At 46.6% G+C, this 23,131-nt stretch overlaps 1 protein-coding gene across 1 annotated transcript; it reads right to left on the bottom strand.

Moving 5' to 3' along the window:
• Positions 1 to 7,771: 7,771 nt before the first annotated feature.
• Positions 7,772 to 20,819, bottom strand: Cfap20 (cilia and flagella associated protein 20). Its single transcript, XM_021641584.2, has 6 exons — positions 20,437 to 20,819; positions 11,973 to 12,052; positions 10,452 to 10,563; positions 9,729 to 9,917; positions 8,645 to 8,755; positions 7,772 to 8,200 (listed from the first exon to the last, which is right to left on the bottom strand). The coding sequence occupies exons 1-6, from the start codon at positions 20,518 to 20,520 to the stop codon at positions 8,195 to 8,197; spliced, it is 582 nt and encodes a 193-aa protein (XP_021497259.1). The 5' UTR covers positions 20,521 to 20,819; the 3' UTR covers positions 7,772 to 8,194.
• Between the last annotated feature and the right edge of the window lie 2,312 nt (positions 20,820 to 23,131).

Here is a 23,131-nt window from a genome sequence, read left to right as displayed (position 1 = left end):
AAATAAATAAATAAATCTTAAAAAAAGAGGACAAGCCAGTTACTGGGGTTTCTGGTCACCAGCCTAGCCTCAGGTTTAGTGAGATATCTTGTCTCAAAGGAAAGAGGCAGAGAGAGAGAAGGAGACCTCACATCCTCTGGCCTATGTGTTTACAGGCAGGTCCATGTGCGCGCGTGTGCGCACACACACACACACACATCAAAATTCCTTGGCTCTGGCTTATTCAAATACAGATTTTTAGGGCGCAGCTTGTTCAAATGAAGATTAACTGTCCTTTATCTCAAGAGATAGATTTATATTCTCTCTCCCTCTTCCTCCCTCCCTGTCTCCCAGCTTCCCCAGCTTCTGTCCCTTTCTGATCCAGCCTGGGGGAAGCAGGCTGATGTAGCGCTTGGAGATGTAAAGAAAGAAGCAGAGGACACTGGGAAAGTAGAGGCGTGTGAAGCGCCTGCTCCTGGGCTCCCTCAGCCCCCTTCACATCAGCCCTAGCTTACATCCCGATGCCTTTTCTACAGCCTGGAGGTGCAGGCCACTGGGAAGCAGCCAGCTCATGCCTCTGGGCTGTGATGAAGACTCAAAATTATAAATCTACGAGGCGCTGAACATCTGGATGGAGCATGAACCTTGGAAAAATCGTGCCTGTTGGTATCCATGGTGTCTGAAGCTAAGCAAAACAGTGCAAGGGGTGGGATGTGGAAAAGACCAACAATTTCTTTATTAAGTGTCACACTGTTTCACTGCATGGCAGTCACGCACGTTCCCAAACGCCTTCATGGGTTTCTCCCGCTCTTGCTTCCACAAAGTGAAGCTGTGAGCCTTCCTGGCATCTGGACAGAATTCTGTCTGTAAGCTAGCAACCGCTCACTCCTAAGAAGATGTGAGTCCAGTGTTCGAAAGGCTGAGGCAGGGGGATTGTGAGTTGGAGACCATCCTGGGCTACATCGCAAGACACCATCTCAAGAAACAGAAGACTCAGTCCGTCAATACAGTAGCCTTCAGGTTCTAAGGCTCGTTCCTCAGCTTCCTCTTGAACCCAAGGCATCCTTTGAGCCAGAAATCTTTTTGCTGTTAGAACCTTCCTGAGCCTCAGGTGCTGAGCAGGGGAGATTTGGAGTCTTTCCCTGAAAACTGACAGGCACCATGCCACACAGGAAGCAAAGCTGAGGCCACAGTAGAAATTCTCTGGGGTATGTAGACAGCTCTGTGTCACCTGTCCCCAGAACCCCTAGAAGGTCCCTTGGCTTCCTCCTGGGGTGCTTTTGGCAGCTCTGGGCTGTGAGCGCCCAGGATCCACGAGAGAAAGCAGGATGCATGGAAATCTGATGGAGAGGGCTGCAGGTCCTAGAGCATGAGCCATCCTAAATTGCCTCGGCTCACCACCTATTCCTTTCTGAGCTGGGCTGTGTGGCTGCCTGTGTATCTACCAACAGCCACTAGGAAAGCTTGCAAGACATAGGAAGCTCAGAAAGTTACAAAGTTCACAAGGCCCCTCCCATGCAAGAAGAGAGGTTGTTCATCCAGGCTAGAGCCCTCTCAATAGCCAGCTGTGCCCAGTGGAGAGGCCACAGTGCCAGCCCAGAGCCTGTCAGACCTGGGGAGCTGCCACAGGGGCATGGGGTAGGAACATGACCTGACTCTCCCTTGGCCCAGAGCCAGGCTGGGCAGTGCAAACTGACCTCAGAGACAATGGGGGCAACGGAGAGTGATGCTCCCTGACCCCGGTGGCCTAGGATGAGGAGGCTGGATGGGTTATGACTGTGGATTCTGGTGGGGCAGCATGCCCCAGCCATGTTGCCAACCCAGCATTGTCCTGACAAAACAATTGTTACAGCAAGGCAATCTTTTCCTAACAAATTGGACCTGGTTGATATCTTTATCTATTATTTATGTCTTTATTTATTTTTGAGGCAGAATCTCACTATGGAGCCCAAATGGTCTGGAACTCACTATGAAGACCTGACTAACCTTGAACTCTCAGAGATCCATCTGCCTCTGCCTTCCAAGTGTTGGGATTTAAAGGTGTATACCATCACGCTTGCCCCTCCTGAGGCTTTTTTATATCTCCTTAGTTGATGGACCCTAAAAGCAATTGGCATTTGCTTGCACTGGTCAGCGGTGGCTTTCAGAGATGCTGTTCACTTTCCATGGAAAACTTACATTCCATGGAGATCATAACAACAAACCTTGACTGTCTTACAGATGTTTTTTAAAGAGGTGAGAACAGAAAAGCAATAGTGAAGACATTTAAAAGGATGTATACGGGGGCTGGAAAGATGGCTCAGTGAGGTGCTTGTCTTGCAAAAACACAAGGACCTGAGTTGAGGCCCAGAATCCAGATAAAAAGCTGGGTGTGGTGGCGGCACATACTTGGGATCCCAGCCCTGGGGAGGGGAAGACAGGCAAAGCTCTAAACTCTCTGGCCAGCTAGCCAAGCAAGTCCCAGATTAGTGAGAGACGGTGCCTTAAAAAACAACAACAAAAAGTAGGTGGCACTTAAGGAACAACACTGAAGATTGTGTTCTGCAGTCTACATGCACTGCATGTGCACATACAGACTTGCACATGCGCACACGCAGAGATCCAAAGAGACTGTCCTGCGTAAACGGAAAGTACTCCTGGGAGCTTCCGAAGGTCCAGAGGTGGGCTGTCTCCCTGGACGTTGTTGGCCAGTGAATCTACAAGTCATGCAGGCTACTGCTGCTGGTGTCGGTGCATCCCGGAACTAAACGGTGAGACATCAGACACTTGGGATGCAGAACACAGAGAAATCAGCCTGGGGTTGAGCTAAAGCTCCTCCGCTACTGGCTAGCTTCCATCTTCCTGGAAGGGTTATTCAGGTTGTTAAGGTGAGATAGATTCTTTATTCCACACTTCCAACATGATAGGCCAAGATGTGACTCTCATGCAATACTGGCACAACCGTTATGGGAACAACCAACCGCTTTCTAATTGAATCTTAAGAACTGTTCTACAAGAGGGAACTCACATCTGGTACTGTAAGTCTGGGCAAAAGCTGGGAGATCACAGGCCCCTAAGAAGAAGCAACTACCATTGTTCTGTTAAATACATGTGACATGCCCATCAAATTGCCTTGAGATCATTTGTGTCTATAGCCATAAACTTGCTGCTGTTGGCTTCTATCCTGGAAGGAAACCTGGTTGAGTTTTTTGTTTTGTTTTTGTGTTTTGCAGTAGGTAGTGATTACTACAGAGACTACCAACATACTCAGTTAAGGTGCAAAGAAAAAAAGCAAGATTCTTGCTATGGTGTAGTGCTCAGTCATGAAATGAAAAACAAAACAAAACAAAAAACCTCAAACATCTGTATCACCCCCTCAAGGCCCAGGGGACATTATAGAAGATGGGGTGCAAAGACTGTAAGAGTCAGAGACAGAAGAGAGGAGTGTTGTGTGGCTACTTCTGTTATATAGAAGCATGCCTATCAAAGGAGGAAGGCTACAATTGCTGGGGCCTGGGGCGACTTCCTGGCGCCATACCCAGTGGGCCTTTCAGGGCTGCAGGCTGCCTTTGAGTCATCTCAGTTCCTGCAACCCCTCACCCATACCCCTGTGAGTCATCCCAGTAAACCTAGTGGTTCACCAAGCCAGACTTCAGGGAATCATTTCTTCAAGCTGTTGTCAGTTCCCAATAGAAGATCAATAGATGTTCTCATCTCTCCAGAGTCACTCACACCACAGAGCAACACACACTTCTAAGTGGCCAGGACAAGGACCAGCAATAGGCCCTGACATATGACCAGGACTGTATGTTCCTGAAGGAAAGACACGGTCACTTTCTATTGTGGTTCCCCTATATCTTTTCCTTTTTTTCTTTTTTTAAGGCTTTATTTGCTCTATCTGCATTGTATGCCTGCCTGCCACAGAAGGCATCACATTCCAGTTGTGAGCCACCGTGTGGTTGCCGGGAATTGAACTCAGGACCTGTGGAAGAGTAGACAGTGCTCTTACCAGCTGGGCCATCTCTCTGGCCCCCGTGTGTCTACTCTCGATGCTCTGTGAGCAGGTATCTGAAGTGACTTCTGGTTAGCAGGCTCTGTCTGACCTTCCGGCAGGAAGCTTCAGACTTCATTCCTGCCCTGGCCAGGAGAGCCACACAGCCTTTGTGAGTCATTTGACTTCTGTAGAGGTCTCTGGATTGGGGTAGCCCCCACCTTTGTCCTTTTATATACTTCTGAAGATACCCCTGAAAAGCTATGAAAGCCATGTTGTGGTGAGGGGTGGAGAGATAGCTCAGCAGATAAGAGCACTGGCAGCTCTTCCAGAGGACCCAGGTTTGATTCCCAACACTCAAATGGCAGCCCATAACCATCCATAATTCCAGGGAAATCTGATGCTCTTTGAGATATACACATAGGCAAAACACCTAAACACCTAAGATTAAAAGACAAAAAAGCATGTTGTGGCCGAAGGCTCTCCCCTCCGTCCTGTACTATCTGTGCTACTCTGGGGTTCAGGATTTGTCCCATCCTAGGTGAGCCATACAGCTCACTGTGACCTTGGGAGTTCTAGCCCTCGGGTTTCCCCCTCCAGAGGACTGGGATTATTAGGATTCACTATGTGGCTTGTTTTTTTTTAAGATTTATTTATCTACCATTTTATATAATATCCTGCCTACATGTGTGCCTGCAGGCAGGCTAGGAGGCACCAGGTGGTTGCTGGAAGTTGAACTCAGGACCCTTGGAAGCACAGCCAGAGCTCTTAACCATCTCTCAGCCCGTGGCTTGGTTTTATGTGGTGCTGTGTCTCAAACCCAAGGCTTCATGCAGGCTAGACAGACTCTACGGACCTGTATGTCCCCAGCCCCTGCTCACCACCTGAGAACTGCCCCAGCTCCAAGCCTCTTAAACCCCAGGGAGGAGCAATGACAGTGGGAATCTGAGTAGGCTTTTGCTGCTGTCAGGCCAGGCACAGAGTGTGCAACCATCTTACGTGTCTGAATACAAGAATGGGGACCAAGTGTGCATCCTGCTCCTAGTGTGAATTCGCCCCAGCACACACCCCTTTAGGATCCACAAACTTCTACGCCTCAGCTTTCTACCTTCAGCCTCAGAGTTCAGGTAGCATGTGGCCACGTGGTAACTGACCAACTGCCTTCACTGCCAAGGCCAAGCCAAGTCCAGTCCATGAGGCAGGGGAAACAGCAACACAAGGCCAGGTGTGGCAAAGGACTTTCACTGGGCGAACTGGGTACTCACACCTCTCTGTCACTATCAGGGTGGCATCAATGTCTCCATCAATAAAGCAGGAGTGCAGGTGTTTTTTTCTGTGACTCCAAGAAGTTTTGGCTAAATCCACTGCCTGTCTAGGGAAACTGTTCGAATCCCTGGAAGTGCCTCAGGAAGTCTGGTCTGGTGCCAGCCAGCTTCTGGGCTGACTACGATGAAGCAGTCACTGGACTAGCTGCTAATGGGGCATGATGGATCTCTGATGCCCAGAATGAGCCACCGAGATGGCTGCATGTCGATTAATAAACTGTCACTCGGAAGGCAGCTTTTCTTAGAGCACAGCAGGCACTACACAGCGCAGCCCTACCTGCCACCAGTGACCCTAGACGCGGTCTGTCCTTCCTCCGGCTTCTCAGTAATTGCCTGTTATCTTCCTTCTGAGTTGGAAACCAGAGCCAAGGGGCATGCTGTAGTTGCAGCCACTGTTCTGCTGGCCTAAGTCCAGCCTAGATAATATCCGTTTTCCTAGGCACCCCCATCCCCACTTCCTCTCAGATGGGAATGTAGAGCATCAGGGAAGTCCGCAGCTGCCTGCAGCCACCCTTTACAGGCTGGTGAGGTAATGCCCGGTCCGGCTGACAAGAGCCTCAGGGTGAAAGGGGCTCTGTGTGTAGAGGAGAGAGTCTTACTGTTTTCTCTCAGCCTCCTGGAGCACTTCCCTGGTGTCCTGGCACCAAGAGCAGAAGAAAGGTTACCCCGGACTTCCTCGCCTCCACAAAAGCATCTTTCACTCCACAGCAGACAGACTGCAACGAAGATCTCAGCACAGTGGCGGGCAGGAAGTGAGGTCACTGACCACCTCACTTCCACCTTACTTCATGAAAAAAAAAAAAAACAAAAAACAAAAAACACAAAAAACCAACAACAAAAAAGCCAGACAAACAAACTGGGAATGCTGGCTAACTCTGCTGTCACTCCAGGTGAGGGCTGCTCAAGATGCTGAGCTGTCAAGAGATTTTCAGGACCAGGTAACAGCTGTGGACGGTAGCTCTGCCTGACTTGGTAGCTCAAAGAGGAAGGTCACAGAATTAACAGGTGAGTGTACCTGGACCTGACAACTGCGGGAGAAAAGGAACACAGTGACAGTCATGTAAGGTAGCAATGGAGTATCCCTTGCTCCCTGCCCTCCTCAGGTTTGATAGTGCTTGCTCAGAACATTTTGGAGGCCAAGGATGTTGGTGATGGGTGTTCCCTACCTTTTAATTTCTCAGAAAGCAGAAACTGAAATGAGATATCTCAGAATCTGTGTTTTCACCTTCAACCAAAATCCTGAGTCAGGGAATGAAACCAAATCCAGAGGAATGGAGAAGAGTGTGTGGGGTGGCTTGGACACTTTTCTTACAGATGTACTGCCTTCAGAACTGTCTGGCATTAAAAAGCAGACAAGCCACCCAGAAGCTACCTCTGGAAGTCACCAAGGTATGTCTGCGCACTGACATCCCAAGTGCCACATATAGAGTGAGGCAGAACTGTGCTCCCATCTGAGGTAGTGAGATCACTCAGTGGTGAAAGGCTGACTTGAGTTCCATCCTGAGAACTCATGGTGGAAGGAGAACTAACTCCCCAAAATGGTCCTGAGAGGCCCACGTGCAACACTATGTCATGACACATATCACATACAGTAATATTACAATTTGGGAGGGGGGGTTTCAAGATAGGGCTTCTCTGCGCAGTCCTGGCACCTGCTCTATAGACCAGGCTGTGCTAGAACTCCGAGGTCTGCCTGTCCCTGCCTCCCTCTGAGTGCTGGGATTAAAGGTGTGCACCTTAAAAGAAAAGGTTCTTTCAGGAGATGGCTCAGCAGCAGACACTTGCTGCCAAGCCTGCCTCCTTGAATTCCCTCTCCAGGACCCACAAGGAGGAAGGAGAGAGCTGACTCCTGAAAGTTGTCCTCTGACTTCTAAATGTACCCCCTCCTCTAAACAATAAATGCAATTTTCAAAAAAGTTATTTTGTTAGCAGTAGCAGGCGGCCACCTTTAATCCCAGCACCGGGAAGGCAGAGGCAGGCTAATCTGTGAGCTCCAGGTGAGCCTGGTCTAGTGAGTGCCATGGCAGACAGTGGAGGGAGACCTTTTCTCAAACCAAAAAACCCAAACAAACAGCAGCATCAACAAAAGAGTTCCACGACAAACTTAACTACCTGTGCCTGGCCAAACAAAGCTGTGGCCTCAAGGCCATTCCACAGACTACAGGAATGCAAGAAGGGATCTGGCAAGTTCTTCCTCTGAGGACCTGCTCCAGATCGGGAGACTCTAACTTTGAACCACAAAGGGCTCTATGGCACCTTCAAAGGTGTGTAGGAACAACTTAGGTTAGGTGTCATTTTGTGTTAAGCTCGACTCACGGCCCCCCACCACCATTAGGCGGCTTTCCTGGTGACACCCTGGCTATATTCTTTCTCCTAGCTCATCTGGAAGTCTGTCCAGCCTGTGCATACAGGCCTGCTGTCGCACTGCAAATGGTTGTACTGTCATAGCAAAGAGGAAAGAGAAACTAACCATACAAAGAAGTCAAGTAGAGATAAATTTATAAACCAAGAATATAGCATTTTATTCATTTCCAGATTATGCATATTACACAACATATACATATATTTAGGTAATATATAAAAGAAAGAATAAACTATAGGAAGAAATATTGGTCTGGATCTGCCTTGGAGGATGTCTTTAATTCCGTGCATTTGTTGCGTGTGTCTCTCACATGCCAGGGCAGGCAGCACAGGAAACCCCAGCACTTGTGTGTCACTCAAAGCTCTGCTTTGCTCCACTGAACTTAGAATGCAAGTAACAGAACTGTGGCATGGTCACTGGTGTCCGCGACAAGGACTTGAAGTAGTAAGTGAGCCATAGCACAGTTGATTATTTAAATGTTTTTGCATCGCCTCCATGTAGTTTCCTTTTTAAACTAAGAGTCATGTCCAGAGTCTGTCCCCCTTAGTTGCCATCCAGTTATTGCTGAAGGAGAAAAGCAGAAAAGAACAATCAGCTTCAGCTATTAGAAAATTCAAGGTCGGTGCCACAGTCTCCTATTTCTGGTGAAAGCCTAGTGGACACTGGGCCACGGGGACACAAACATGGCTAGAATTGGCATACATGCAGTACACTGCTTGCTTTGAGGCTGACAAAGGATCAGATGGAGGGCATTCTTCCAAGAGCTGCGAGCAGGAAATGAGCCCTGATGGGAAGGGAGATGCACTGTGGTGGGGGAGGCAGCAGCAACAAAACAGTCCACAGCTCATCTCTCACTTGGGGCTGCCATGCTGGAAGGAGGACTGAGAGGTAATGGCCCTCCAATGACAACCCAGGCAGGCTAGCAGCCCACCTTTTGGTCAAGGGCATGTCCTAGGTCATGGCTCCCCACGCCCACGCTCCTGGCTTCCTTAAGGAAGGATGTCTTACTTTGGCCTTGTTCTGAACTGGGAGATACAGTTTGAACTCTGCTGGCAGCTCATCTTCTGAGTAGAGTCTGTCTGAGAAGTAAACCCTTCGGATACGACAGTTTGCATGGATCTACGAAGACAAGACTCATTTAGACAGGCTAAACAGAACTGTTTCCTCTTCTTCCGATTCGCCCAGAAGCCCTCTTATGGTACTCCCATTAGCAAACTGGCTTTTCTTTGGGGTGGATTCCAATAAAAGGGAAATTCAGGGCTGGAGAGATGGCTCATTGGTTAAGATAACTTGTTCTTGCAGAGAGAAGACCTGGGTTAGAGTCCCAGCATCCACACCATAGCTTACAACTATCTGTAACTCCAGTTTTAGAAGATCTGATGCCTTCTTCTGACCTCCTCAGGTACCAGACATACAAGTGGTACACATATATACATACATATATACAGGCAAAATATCATATACTAAAATAATCTAAAAAAAAAACCTCAAAGGGCTGGAGAGTTGGCTCAGTGGTAAGAGCACTTGCTGTTCTTGCAAAGGATCCAGGTTCATTTCCTGGCACCCACACGCTAGCTCAAACAACCCCTAACTCCCGGGGAATGTTTTCTGGGGATCCAATAGCTTTTTCTGGCTTTCTAGAGCACCAGACATGAACATGAACAGATACTTGTAGGCAAAACATTCATACACATAAAATAAATTTTTAAAAATTTAGGGGGGGAAAAAGGATTTTGCAGCTGGGCATGGTGGCGCACACCTGAAATTCCAGCACTCAGGGAGGCAAAGGCAGGTAAATCTCTGTGAGTTCAAGGGCAGCCTGGTCTACAAAGCGAGTCGAAGACAGTCAAGGTTACATAGAGAAATCCATTCTCGAAAAACAAAACAAAAAAGGATTTTGCTTGTAGAATTTACCTTATGTTTGAGTAGACCTCAGATTATTTTCTGGATTTTTTTGAGACCAAAATCCCTTGGATGGTGCCTTGGGAACTTTGGGTAGAAGCCCCACGTTGTTCTCCCACACGGACCTTAAGCCAGCCATCGTGTGTTCAAAAGCCCCAGTGTGGGACTCCATCTGTGGAAGGTGCGGTACCTGTACTCTCAGGGTCTCGATGTAGTTTGTGCCATATGCCCGACGGGTGAAATCAGACAAGTTGAACTGAATCTGGTTCCAGCCATCATCCAGCCTCATGGGCATGGTACAGATGAAGGGCTTGACGCGAGTGGTACTCTGGTAGTTACTTGCTCGAAACCGCCGACGAACATTTTTGTCATCTAGCACCTGCGGCACGCAGGGGAGGGCCACACTAGTTCCCTGTTCTCAGGCTCAGAGGAACCGTTAAGAAAAGACCGTGAGACTCCACTTCCTGATTCCCAAGGCCAAACCCCAGGGAGAATAAACAGGCCAGAGACAGATCACAACTGCTCACAGATGGTCCAGAAGTAGCAAGTTTATCTTATTTGTTGTCAAGACAACATAGCAGCTGCTATGACATATGACATAGCTAGCAGGCTCTCAGACCATACAGTGACTTCATATTTCTTCCCTCTAAAATACTAGGTACTAGTATTTTAAGATACTAAAACAAAGCAGTAACTCAATATTAAATATTTACTCCCCAAATGGACATGTTACTCTTTAAGCTTTAAAATCTTGTAAGTATTGATTTGATTTTTCTGGGTGCTATTTTTTTCAAAACCCCATGTTAAAACTGGCTTTGAACTCTCTAATGAGAGTTGCACTGAACTTTACAGAAGCGAGAAAGAGCACACGAAGGATAACATGCAGTCTGGGGTCATGTGCTCCTGCACTCACCTGTACTTCAAAGGTAAAATACTTCTTCAGATTCTTGATGATCATGACAAGGAAAGGCAGTTTGATTCCCAGTGTCTTCTTAGGGTCTGCAGGACAGGTGATGTATGTGGTGCTGCCAGCAGAAACACCCAGGGAATAGATTACTTGTCTTTCTTCCTTTGTGGTGTATACAAAACCACATGGTCCAAAACTAAAAACTAGAAAACAGATCTAAGGGACTTAATGATGACCTCATAGTTCAGTTAGTGAAATTTTTACAAATGTCAGGGCTGGCATAATAGATCAGTGAGTAAAGGAACTTGCTGCCAAACGTGGTGATCAGTTTGATCCCTGGAACCACATGGCAGGAGGAAAGAGCTCTAATCTCCAAACACAGACCATGGCATGAGCACCACTCTCCATTCCCCATATACACATACAAAGTAAGTAAAATAAAAACTTAAAATGTCAAGTGTAGTGAACTGCAGGACTGTTGGAGGCCAGGAGATCGAGGGCAGCTTGGGCAATATAAAAAGAACTTATCTTAAGAAAAAAACAAAATCAGTTAGGTGTGAAAAAAGAAAAAAACTCTTTTTTCTTTTTTTTTTTAAGATTTATTTATAATTTATACAATATTGTGTCTGCGTGTGCAGAAAAGGGCACCAGATCTCATACACGGTTATGAGCCTCCACATGGTTGCTGGGAATTGAACTCAGGACCTTTCAATGAACAGCCAGTGTTCTTAACCTCTGAGCCATCTCTCCAGCCCTGACACTGCACATCTTTAAACCTAGCACTTGAAAGGCAGAGGCAGCGGATCTCTGTGAGGCCAGCCTGGTCCACATAGTGAGTTTGAGGAAGAGCTACATAGTGAGACCCTGTCTTGAAAGAAACCAGAAACCAAAAACCAAAAATAAACAAGCAAACAAAAAAACCCAAACTGGGTCTGGCGAGATGGCTCGGCAGTTAGGAACATTGGCTGCTCACAACTGTCTGTAGCTCCAGTTCCAGGGGATCTGACATCCTCACACAGACATACATACAGGCATACATACACTGATGCACATAAACAAAATAATAAACAAAACTTAAAAAGCAAAAAACAAACAACAACAAAACCCCCTAAGCTTAAGTCTAACAATAAAGTATCTGAAAAACAAAGCCTAGGAAGTTCTGCAGTAAAAGAAAACTTTAATTCTTGTCTAAGGTAAATATGAAATGATAGATAAAAAAACTGGGGTATGAAAGCCACCACAGCTACAGCTGAGTGGTCAGAACAGTTCTTCTATCCTCTGGTTGAACAGCAATTTCACAGCTAACTGCTTTCTAAATAAGGCACGGTTCTAAAGGCGCTAACTTCGAACTAACCCTTCAGGAAACAACCCAATCTTGCAGACGAGGAAACTAAAGCTGGAATAAAGCAAGTTGCCTAAAATAAGCTGTAAGCAGTGTAGGGAATCCACAACAGACCTGTTCTGTTAACACTGTAGTGCCCTGCCCTTCTGATGAAGAAGGTCTAGAGAACAGAGCTGGTGACCTACCTGACATTTGTCCCTTCAATCTCTAGCACCAGGGACTGGATGTCATTGTCAGTGATTCTTTTGATGTGGCCATTCCGTACCTATAAGGAAGAAAATTCATCAGTGTTGCAGTTTATGGCAACAGCCTTATAAAAACTTGGAAGGTTGAATGAGTCCACTTGAGGAAAAATGGCCCAAGGCACATGACATACAAGCTGGCAACAACAGTTCAAAGCCTATGAATAGGCAGTATGCTTTCCTCTCTACCTGGCGTTTGGAATAAATTACCTCCTGATTTAGATTCAGCTAACTAACATTTACTCTCTACTCCAGTAATAGCAAAGTTCATATATATTATTATTCAACCCCCCAGCAGCAGCAGCAACAACAAAACGTAAGGTAAAGTGGCAAAAGTCCCATTCACAGTATGAATGTGGTACCCAAGGACTGTAAATGGCAGGGCCAATAGGACACTGGGTTTCCTAGACCTTCCGCTAACCATAGCTTCTTTGTCCACAAAGATTAATAAACTACTGTCTTTGGGGCATGATGGTGCATGCCTTTGATCCCAGCATTCAGAGACAGAGATAGGTGGATCCCTGTGAGTTAGAAGCCAGCTGGTCTATACAGTGAGTTCCAAGACAGCCAAGGCTATGTAGAGAGACCCTGTCTCAAACACAAAAATACAACCAAAAGGTCACTGGTCGCTAGGAAAGAAGGTACCAGGTGAAGAGCAAAAGCAGTATTCCCAGCCTCGCCTGTCACTGCACACCTCTAACTACTAGTAAGCTAAGGTAAGAGATCGCTGTGATTTACAGGGCAGCCTGGGCTACACAAAGACCTTGTCTCATAGAAAATGTGTGTGTCCCTTGAGTTCATTCCTACTTTTTCCTTTACCTTCTTTTATAGAATTTTACACCTTTCTCAAGTATGAGTTCAGGTTCTTTCTATACATGTATATATATATTCATTTTCAGCCAAGAGATCTCTCTCTTTTTTGATCTTCTTTCTTGGTTGATGTCGTTTAGAGGGTATAATTCAGCACTTCATACATAAACATATTTATTGCACAGAATATAAGGAGGAACCCACATTAAATATGAATTCCTTTTCTCAAAGCAATTAGAAACAATCAAGCATTCTGAGCACTACACCCAGAAGCAGTTAATATGCACAGGTCACCGGGCTGAATGTTCTAACACTAAAAGACCAATCAGGTGTAGGAGAGGCTACAGGAAAAAGAAAAGATGCCTTATGGGTACTATGAAAATGGCAGTGTGGCTGCATAATCAATGACTCAACCTCAATGACTAAAGCTCCTTGCTCATTAATCAGTCTGCTGATTACAAATTTATTTTCTATTAATTTCCATATAGGGAGAGGGCACTGTGGGTCTGACAGTACTTTCCAACACAGAATATTAAAAACACTGCTCTGGGGCTGGAGAGATGGCTCAGAGGTTAAGAACACTGGCTGTTCTTCCAAAGGTCCTGAGTTTAATTTCCAGGAACCACATGGCAGCTCACAACCATCTATAGTGAGATCTGGTGCCCTCTTCTGGTGTGCAGGCAGAATGCTATAAAAAAATAACAAATCTTTAAAAAAAAAAAAAAAAAGAAAGAAAATAAAAACACTGCTCTGTGCTTTACCATCAGTATGCTCTGTGCTTTACCATCAGTATGCTGTCACTGATCCAATCTACCGTCACTTGTGTGGTGTTCCCCAGGTGACATCTGTGAAGCTCAGCCAGCAACAGGATCAAGTGTTACTCACCCTTAGGATCCTCTTCAGTGCTCAGCTCTGTGTGAGCTAAGTATTCAAATATGTGCTGACTCTGGAATCTGTCACCCTAAGAGCTGGGACATCTGAATAGGTTCAAGAAGGGTTTTAAACATTCCTGGATAACATATCGACAGTGGACTATTATAGGAAGCTGAGATCACGGGAGTGTCACAAAGCACGTGAAACTAATGGCATAAAGAATGCTTCTTACAAACACCCTTCGGTGTCATTTTCAGGCACTGAACGCTGGGCTAGATGGGCCTCCCCTCTCGTCCAGTGGAGCAGTTCTTGGGTTGTCGAGATACAAATGTCACATTGAAATGCTTCTCAAACAAAGCTGGCCACACTCAGTGCCCTCCTGCTTTCAGCTCTGGGCTACTTTCCAACAGAGATTAAGAGACAAAGGCTCAAGTCTGTAGAGCATGCCAGCACTGCCCACCTCCTTTCCCAACGCTCCCAACCAAAGTAGCAATATTTCTACTGTATTTTCTGTGGAAAATCAGGCAACTTGTTGAAGGAAGAATCTGTTAAGAATTATTCCCAAATAATACGCTAAAGCTCCACTGATAAGAGCTGGGAACATTCCAACAAGACCCGATATTAATTTTACAACACACCACTAGCTACTACCAATAACGTACACATTCCTTCTTAAAAAGGTAGCTACAACGGCAGTGAAATTCAAGGGACTAAGAAGTAACCAGGGTCTCAAGTCTACTCTGGCTAAGACGTAACGCGTTGCTATTCATCCACCACCGTCTGAAACCATGCCTCAATCCTGACATTTCCGAAAAGCTCTCCATCCAGAGTCAACAAGCGGTCTTCCAGCAGGAGCTCACGGTGTGTGTGTGTGTGTGTGTGTGTGTGTGTGTGTGTGACGAAATGGGCTTTCTGCCCTTCTAAGTTTACAGCTTGCAAATCTGACCCACTCAAGCCCTTACAAAGGGAACAATGCCTTCCAAAGCATGCAGAGGCCAACAGTGGGAAGCAGAATGGACTCTAGTATTCCTAGGCCTCTCCTCGCCCAGAGGCAAGCCAACCTGATTTGTTAATGAATTATCATTTTCCCCCTTATAGCATGCCTTCCAAAAGGCTGAGAATACAAACTCACTGAAAAAAGGAATGGGGCAGATCATGAATGGGGATGTGAGCATTCAAGAACAGGAGACTTCCCAAAGCGTCTTCTCTAAGGCTCTGAAGGGAGGTTCTTGGGGCAAGGTATCCACCCCTCCCCTCCTGGAAATGACTACATTAAGTTACACAGGCTGAGCTGGGGTGTGGGAGTACACTCCTGTAAACCTAGTACTTGCAAACTAGGATGATCTCAGTAAGTCTTGAGGCTAGCCAAATGTACACAGCAAATTTCAGGCTAGCCAGGGCTATACAGTAAAACCCTGTCTCCAACAAAAACAAACAGACACAGGCCGTCACCCCCTTTGATTGTGCAGGCCTTCCAGGAAGTAGCCCCATCCTCTGAGTGGCTTCTCAGGAGCACACTTGGTAAGATGTATGTCCCCAGAAAGTGTCAACTTCCTTTCCTTAGCTCAGAGTTCACTGGGCAGGCCTGGCCTTCGGATGAAGACACAATGCATTCGCTGGCATTTAGTGCTCAGGGGGGAAGCAGCTTTCACTTGACTTCCTTTAATCAGTGCACACTGCTTCTGACATTGACTCTTTTATCCACGACACACTCTCAGAGTGCGGCCTACGAGTATTTTCTTGCTTTACTATCCTTTCATTAATACTTAAAATTATGGACTAAAGAGATGGCTCAGCGGTTAAGAGAACTGGCTGTTCTTCCAGAGGTCCTGGGTTCAATTCCCAGCGACCACACAGCAGCTCACAATTGTCTGTAATTCCAGTTCCAGGGAATCTGGCACCCTCACACAGATACACCTATGCACATAAAACAAAAATAAATTTTAAAAATTATTGCAAAAATTATTTTTAAAAAGATGAATGCAAGTGTCAAAATTCCCTGCTCACTGATTCCTGGTCTTCACGGGCGTCGAGCCTCAGTCGCACATTCCTGCTACCATGAACTTGGCCGTACCTTTCTTCCTAATATGAGCTATCTCCTCCTTACACCAAAACCTAACTTTCACACCTTAAGTTGTTCTGTCACAGCAACAAAAACCTTAATATCACCCTGCAAAGTGCCAGATTTAACCAGGTACAGCGGCTGCACTTGGCAGACTGAGGCTAACTCCAGGCCGGCCTGAGCTGTGCTGTGAAGACCTTGTCTTATATGAAGACCTGAGTTTGAATCCCCAACACTCACATGAAAGCTGGGCATGGTAAGGTACTGCCTATAAACCCAGCACTGGGAGGTGGGGGTGGGCAGACAGGCAGATCTGGATTCAATGGCTAGGCAGCTTAGAAGACACCGAATGTCTACCTATAGCCTCCACAAGCAAACACATCTGCACATAGGCTACCCATAAGCACTGGAAAAAGGAAAAAAAAATTAACGGATTTCATGGCATATGTAAATGTCACATTTTATTCTTATTCATCCCTGTGAACCCTGCCCCTGTCATCCTACAGATAGAGTGAGTGAAGGCTTTTGAACCCGCGTTATTGGCAATTACAGATGCGACTGATCCTCAGTATTACAAACACCACAGGAACAAACCTTAAGCTCATCTCATAGTCCTTCTCCCAGGGTTTTCATGGTTGCTGGGCAACTAATAAAGAACATTGATTCTCACCGCGCCCCCCCCCCTCAGTGTAAGCCCCAGGGAGGAGGGTCAAGACGAGAGAAAAATAATACGACAGGCTAGGGAGGAAGCTGGCCAATCTCCACAATTCCACAGTGATTCAAAAAGAACATATTAGCTGTACCATTCCCCTCCCTCCCCCCACTTTCATTTTCTGGCTCCACTCATTCTGGCAGGCAGCTGAACCCTCAGCCATCTGGCATGTCCTCTTAGTGACACATGTCCCAATTTACATTAAGCCCTTAGAGCTGTCCACCACAGCAGGAAAGTGTCTGCCCAAGGCCAGGGGCCTGGCTCCAAGTCAGAAAACAGGCAGAGGGAGCCCTCTGTGGGAAACTGTGGTCATAGCTCAGACTCAAGGGACCTTGGGCCACCCTCCACTTGCAGTCTTTTTAGAACTACTTACACAGCAGACAGGCAACTCTAGACAGATGCAAATGATCTCTCTCTCTCCCTCTCCCAACAGGGTTTCTCTGTGTAGCCCTGGCTGTCCTAGACTCACTCTGTAGATCAGGCTGCCTTGAACTTAAGAGATCCACCTGCCTCTGCCTGCCAAGTGCTGGACCACCTGGTATTTCTTGAAAGGGAACAAGTAAACAGAACTCATGATCTTTTCATCCATTTACAGTAAAAGCTATTATTCATAAAAATAAAGACTGACCCTGGGAAAGTGAAAACCGCTTTACTCTTTCTATCCAAAGGCACTCAATTTCACTCGTGGAGGCCAGACAGATTTAGCACATCAGCAAGGTTTGCCAAGTCAAAAGCCAGAGTCTAGGGCTGGAGAGATGGCTCAGCACTGGCTGCTCATCCAGAGGTCCTGAGTTCAATTCCCACCAATCACATGGTGGTTAGCAAACATCTACAATGGGATTTGATGCTCTCTTTCTGTCTGATGCTCTCTTCTGTCATGCAGGCAGAATAGAGTACTCATAATATACATAAATAAATAAATCTTAAGAAAAAAGAAAGTCAGGGTCTAGGGCCAGCAAGTAGCTTAGCAGATAAGTCTATTGCAGCAAAGCCTGATGTCCTGAGTTCAATTTTGGACCCACATGGTGAAAGGAAAGAACTGACTCCTACAAGTTGTCCTTTGACTTTCATGGGCACAGGCAAGAATATGCACTCATGCACACACACAACAAATAAACAAAAATGTACTGTTTTGTTTTTTTTTTTAATTTTGGAAGAGACTTTCTCCACCCTTAAAGTGAGAAATGGGGACCCAGTTGTCATGGCTGTTCAACAACAACATCAATAAAACAATTTGGTGAAGTCACACTCCATGGAGAAAGAGAAGAAACAGCAGCAGCTGAGAGGAAGAGAAAGTGGGAAGGAGGGAGGAGCGAGCAGGACGCACAGACCAGTCAATCCCATGGGCTTCTAGCACAATTCACAAAGCAGTCCCATGAGTTTGCAGTGCAACAGCAAAAAGGACTGAAACTCATGCAGCACTGCGCAGGATGAAGAACACTTTTATTTTTTGAGACAAGATCTCACTATATCACACTGGCTGGCCTCGAATTTGCTATATTCATCAGGCTGGACTCAAACTCACAGAAATTCACCTGCCTCTGCCTCCTGAGTCCTGGGATTAAAGTTATACCTACCGAACACTAAGATTCTTAATAAAGATAGTCACATCTGTTGGTTCCAGACGTTAAGGAACATAAAGAACCTGTTGATTTTTTTTCTAAGCTCTTGGTCTGAAAACCTACAAAGATCTGTCTTAGGAAGTGTAGTGTAGCCAGATCTTAGTTCAAGTGTGACAAGAAGGAAGCAGAGGTTCAGAGCTGGTAATAGACTAACTGAGCCTGCAGGGTCAGGGCAAGCATCAGAGGTACTGCCTCCTCCCAACTGTGACCCAAAAACTAAGGAAGATATGGCGGACTCGGGGTGAAGGCCAGGGCCAGCAAGAGCAGAATGTTTTAGGTTGAAGAGACCAGCCTTCATGGAGCAGGAGTCTGTTTCTAAGGAGGGGAACTGATGAGCCAGCTTGGAGAACTAGTTAAGCAGGTGCAGACTACCTGCCTAGGCCTCACTAGAATTTGGGAGAGGAAAAGCCAATGGACAATGACTACATTATCTTAGTTTCAAAAACCTAAGCAGATGCTATACCTAATCTTTCAAGATTGTTTTTCATAGAAACCAAATAGGCATTCTCTCTGGGCACAATCTCAAAAGTCAGACAGTAAATATTTGTGATATCAAAATAAGAACTCAAAATAGTCATCAGTTAGTGTGTACCGACTACTGGCAAAGGTAATCTACCTCCACCCCACAACCAGACTCTTATTACAGCTCTTATTTCCCAAAAGGAGGAGGATTTCCCTTTCTTTCCTCTCCTCCTCTTGCCTCAGATGAAGAAAACCTCCCTTAAACACTATTCTGTCTAAGCCAAATAAGAGTTGGCAACATGTAATTCATTCCTTTTATATCATGAAGATTTGGCTCAAAACAAGTGTTCTGGAGTTTTCATTGCCAAAATGTCTGTTTAATTTGCGCCATGTAAACTCTGCTTTAACAATGTTTCATATGTGTTTAAGTCATCAGGGTACCATCAGACCTCTAGTGGCGTTGTTAAGGGACACAGTGCACCATGGTTACTCTGCTTTCATATGCCATGTGTAAACATGTTGCCTGGTCAAAAAGCTGTGCTTGAAAAAAAAAACAAAACACATCGCAGATCAAAATTGGGGGTGTGTGTTAAATGAATCCCTCTGATAAAAGCTTCGCCATGCCCCTCCAGCCACAATCCAGCATATTCTCTGGACCTGCTCTGACTGCTTTATACCAACACCCCATAGCTCAGTTTCCAAGTTCAAGCCTGCTCTCTCCATGCCCTCTGACTGTTCATACTAGGCAAGGTCTCAAGGCCAGTGAGCAGCATCCTCCCTGAATTGCCAGGTGGGCTGACTCTGCATTCTCTTTGCAGAGGTCTAATTTTAAGAGCTCCTGATGTTTCATTTCAAAGTGAAGGAACGCTCAGGAGCACAGGGGTTGAAGTTTAAGGGCCTGCCTCCTATGCAATACTCTTGACATAACTCTAGCTATGAACTACTTGAAAGAGAAGGTCAGACAGCTCACGTATCAAGGGTTGGATCTCGTTGAGCTCTCAATGCTCTTAACCAAATGACATGATAGTCCAAACAATGCTTCTCTCAAAGCTGTCCTCAGAACACACAACTGCCTAGCAGCGACAAGCAGAAGGCAGCGCAGGTACTTTCTCAACCTCTGTGTGGCCCAAAGTTCTCCTCTGCAAATAAGACAAGACACTGTAACATTCTCGTTCCACTACCAATAAACGTGGCTTATTTTACCCATTCTATACACACCTCTATAAACACCCCACTAGGCATATCACCTCTCTCCATCTTGCCCCGAGGAGGGCAGAACTAAAGATCTTCCCTAAATCACCTAGCTTCCGCATTAGAGTGCCCATCTTATACTCAAAAAAATGGCCCAGGTAATAAATGCAGACCAACCCACATTCAGCTAGATTTTAGCTTCTCCAAAAGCGGCCAGGGAGGGCCACCATCTCATGTGGCAGGCGAAAATACCATCCATTCTAGAGGACGCCTGGATAAAATTTCGGAGGCTTGACCCTGGGTCTGCATTTACGGCTCCCGAGACGCCTCTAACAATCACCCTTCTGCAGTTTTCCCGACGGAGAGAGCCGGTACAGGAGGAACAGTGTGGACTCCAAGTCACAGAGAGCTCGCAGCAGGTTCCAAAGGTTAGTCTGTAGGAAGGAGCTCACGAATGAGACCTGAACACGTCTGGCTTGGCCCGTCTGCCTCTGCTCAGGACGCCCGGGGGAAGAGGCATCCTGGAGAGCGGCACAGCGCCTGGCACCAACGAACACGCGCCTGCCTTCCATCACACGGCGGTGGGCACTCCGCACCCATTCCACCGACCGGGAAGCCTCGGCCGCGGCGAGGGCCGTCGGGTTGGCCCCGCCCCCGCCCCGCCCCGCCGCTCACCTTTTTGTCCCAGATCTGCAGGGGCTTGCTGCCGATGCTGTAGAGGATGGAGAGGAAGCCGCTCTGGAACGTGTTCTTGAACATCTCGCCAGCCGCGGCCCCGCAGCAGCAGCCCTAGGCCCGGGACTGGAAGTCGGCACCGAGTGGCGAATAGGAGAGAGGGTGCCGCCGGTCCGGGGGAAGGACGCTGGGCTGCAGCCGCTGACGGCGGGAAGCGGCGGCGCGACGCGGATCCGCAAGCCTCGGTACGCGCCGAAGCCACCTGAGCACCGAAGCCACAGCAACTGCCGCCCGCGCCGCCGAGCCCGCCGGAGAGGAGGCGGAGCGCCGCCGCGGCCCGCCACGGATCCCTCCGCACGCTTGGGCCCGCCTCCCGGGGGCGCGTCGCCCAGTCCTGCCCCAGGAAGAGCGGCTTCCGGCTCCTTCCGCCCTCAGGCCCGCCCCTTCCTGCTCCCTCTGGAGTCGAACTCGGTTGCCAGGGGACTATTTGCCTCACCTCCCAGTGCTTCACAGACTTGGTTTGTAACGGCGGAAGGAGACGGTAAGCCAATCACACGTGTTGACAGTGACTGCGTGGTGTCATGGGAACCGGGAGGTGTGTGGAGGGGTGGAGTCACGGCAGGCCCACCCCGAGGGCGGGAAGACTGAGCGAGGTGGCTCTCTGAAAGACAGATAAATATTCCTGAGCGTGGTGGCGCCAGACTTTGATTCCAGCGCCAGGTTTAATCCCAGCAGAGGCAAAGTATCTCTTAATTCGAGGCCAGCCTGGTCTACATAAGGAGCTCCAGGACAGCCAGGACTCATAGAGAGAGACCCTGTCTCAAAAAAATAAGTGTTGGTTGGCCCAGGACAAGAGAACGTGTAAATGAATGAACCAGTATTGAGTGCCTTATTTACATCATCACCTCTAATTATCAGGTCACGGTGAATGAGAAGCTGTCAGAGCAATACCCTGGGGAGAATCGTAACGCTTTAAATGCATTGATCAGGAAACAAGAAAGCCTGAACATTAAGATAAAATTAATAAAATTAAACAAAATTGGATTGGGTGAGTTGAACCAACAGCTGGTTTTTTGTTTTGTTTTGTTTTGTTTTTTAAGAAATGCGTCAATGCCTGGAACATTCTAGGAAAGACATAAGCTTTTGGTATTTCAAGTAGAAGGAAATCTCAAATGTGGGAGACTTGCACCAGTCGCTGAACATCTTCCTAAAATGGTGTCCCCTCCGGTCTATGTTACATGTTCTGGCACACAGAAAAGTTTGCAGCAAAGGCAATCATTTTAGCAATTTTTATCATCTTCGTTGCAAATCTTACTCGTTTACTATGTGACAGGTATATGCAATACCTTACCCTGTATTAACTCACTCAATCCTCATATCAAAGCTTGAGTACTCCAGGCAGACTTTCTAGATACCATGAAAAGCATATGAATCTTACTACTTTATTTATAAAAACAAAATCTTTATTTATAAAAAATAAAACTTGTTATATGGAATTTATCGTTGCATGATATCTGGAGATTATGTATGCAAAGCCAGTGAATAATTTACACCTTGATTTTTTTTTTCAGTTGTTCAAAATATCCTCAGGAAGAAAAAGATTCAATGTAAGAAAGAAATAGTGCTATATGAGTTCTGATAGTGCTTTAAATACTGTGTATAACTAACCACTTGACATCTTACAGAAAGGAAGTTATTTCTAGAAATGATTCACCAGTACTAAGTCTGGAAATAGAAAACTGAATGGCTAATAGACACCTAAGTGATAACTGGGTCCCTCAGAGGTTCTGAGCCCTGTTTTATGTCTTTTTTTTTATCTTGATTAATGTAATCTAGATCATTGAGGAAACTTTCAAGAGTAACCTGCAGTCATTTATACTCTGACCATCCAGAACTAATTGTATGCCCCCGCATATTGTCTTCATGTGTGCCTGCTCTGTCCTCCCTATCTGTCCCACCCAGTATTACTACACACAGGCAGCCACAGGAGCTGCCTCTGCCCTCAACAGACAAGAGTGAACACAGCATCCATCACTGTGGTTGCTAAGAGCCATCCTCTGAGCCTTTGTGTGTGGAACCCATCAACCGCATGGATCTGTTCCCAGATCAATAACAGTCGTCTTTATACATAGCCCCTTGGAAACCCAGATGAGAATTTCTTTGGCTTGCCACGTCTGGCTCAAGAATGACTAGGTCTCAGTATATGCATGTGCTCAGTTGACTGAATGACTCTTGCAAATCATGTGGCCATACACACTCCCGTGGACTATGCATACAGTGTCAACTTCCGTTAGTCTACTTCCTAAGAACTTCAGGTCTGAAATGTTGATTTGGCTTATTTATCATTTCTGACTACTAATACGCTGGCCCAGCTCTTCATAGGCATTTAAAAACTATCATAAAGTCACTTAGTTCTATTCTTTTATTATAAGTGCATGGGTGCTTTTGCTGCATGTGTGCTTGTGCACCACCCGTGTGTCTGGTGACTGTAGAAGGCAGAAGAGGGCCTGGAACTGGAGTTGCAGAGGATTAGTGAGCTGCCATGTGGGAGCTGGACATCGAACCCTGGTTTAACAATGTAGAATAGCCAGTACTCCTAACCACTGAGCCATCTCTCCCGCCCCTCTTCATGGGTACTTAAATTGCTTTTATTTTGGACTGCCTGGTGGCTTAGGCAACTCCCACCAAGCCTGGT

Source organism: Meriones unguiculatus, chromosome 10 (genome assembly GCF_030254825.1).
Source record: "Meriones unguiculatus strain TT.TT164.6M chromosome 10, Bangor_MerUng_6.1, whole genome shotgun sequence".
Lineage (NCBI taxonomy): Eukaryota > Metazoa > Chordata > Mammalia > Rodentia > Muridae > Meriones > Meriones unguiculatus.
Note: the sequence above shows the minus strand (reverse complement) of the source record. Positions and strands in the feature narration are given on the sequence as shown.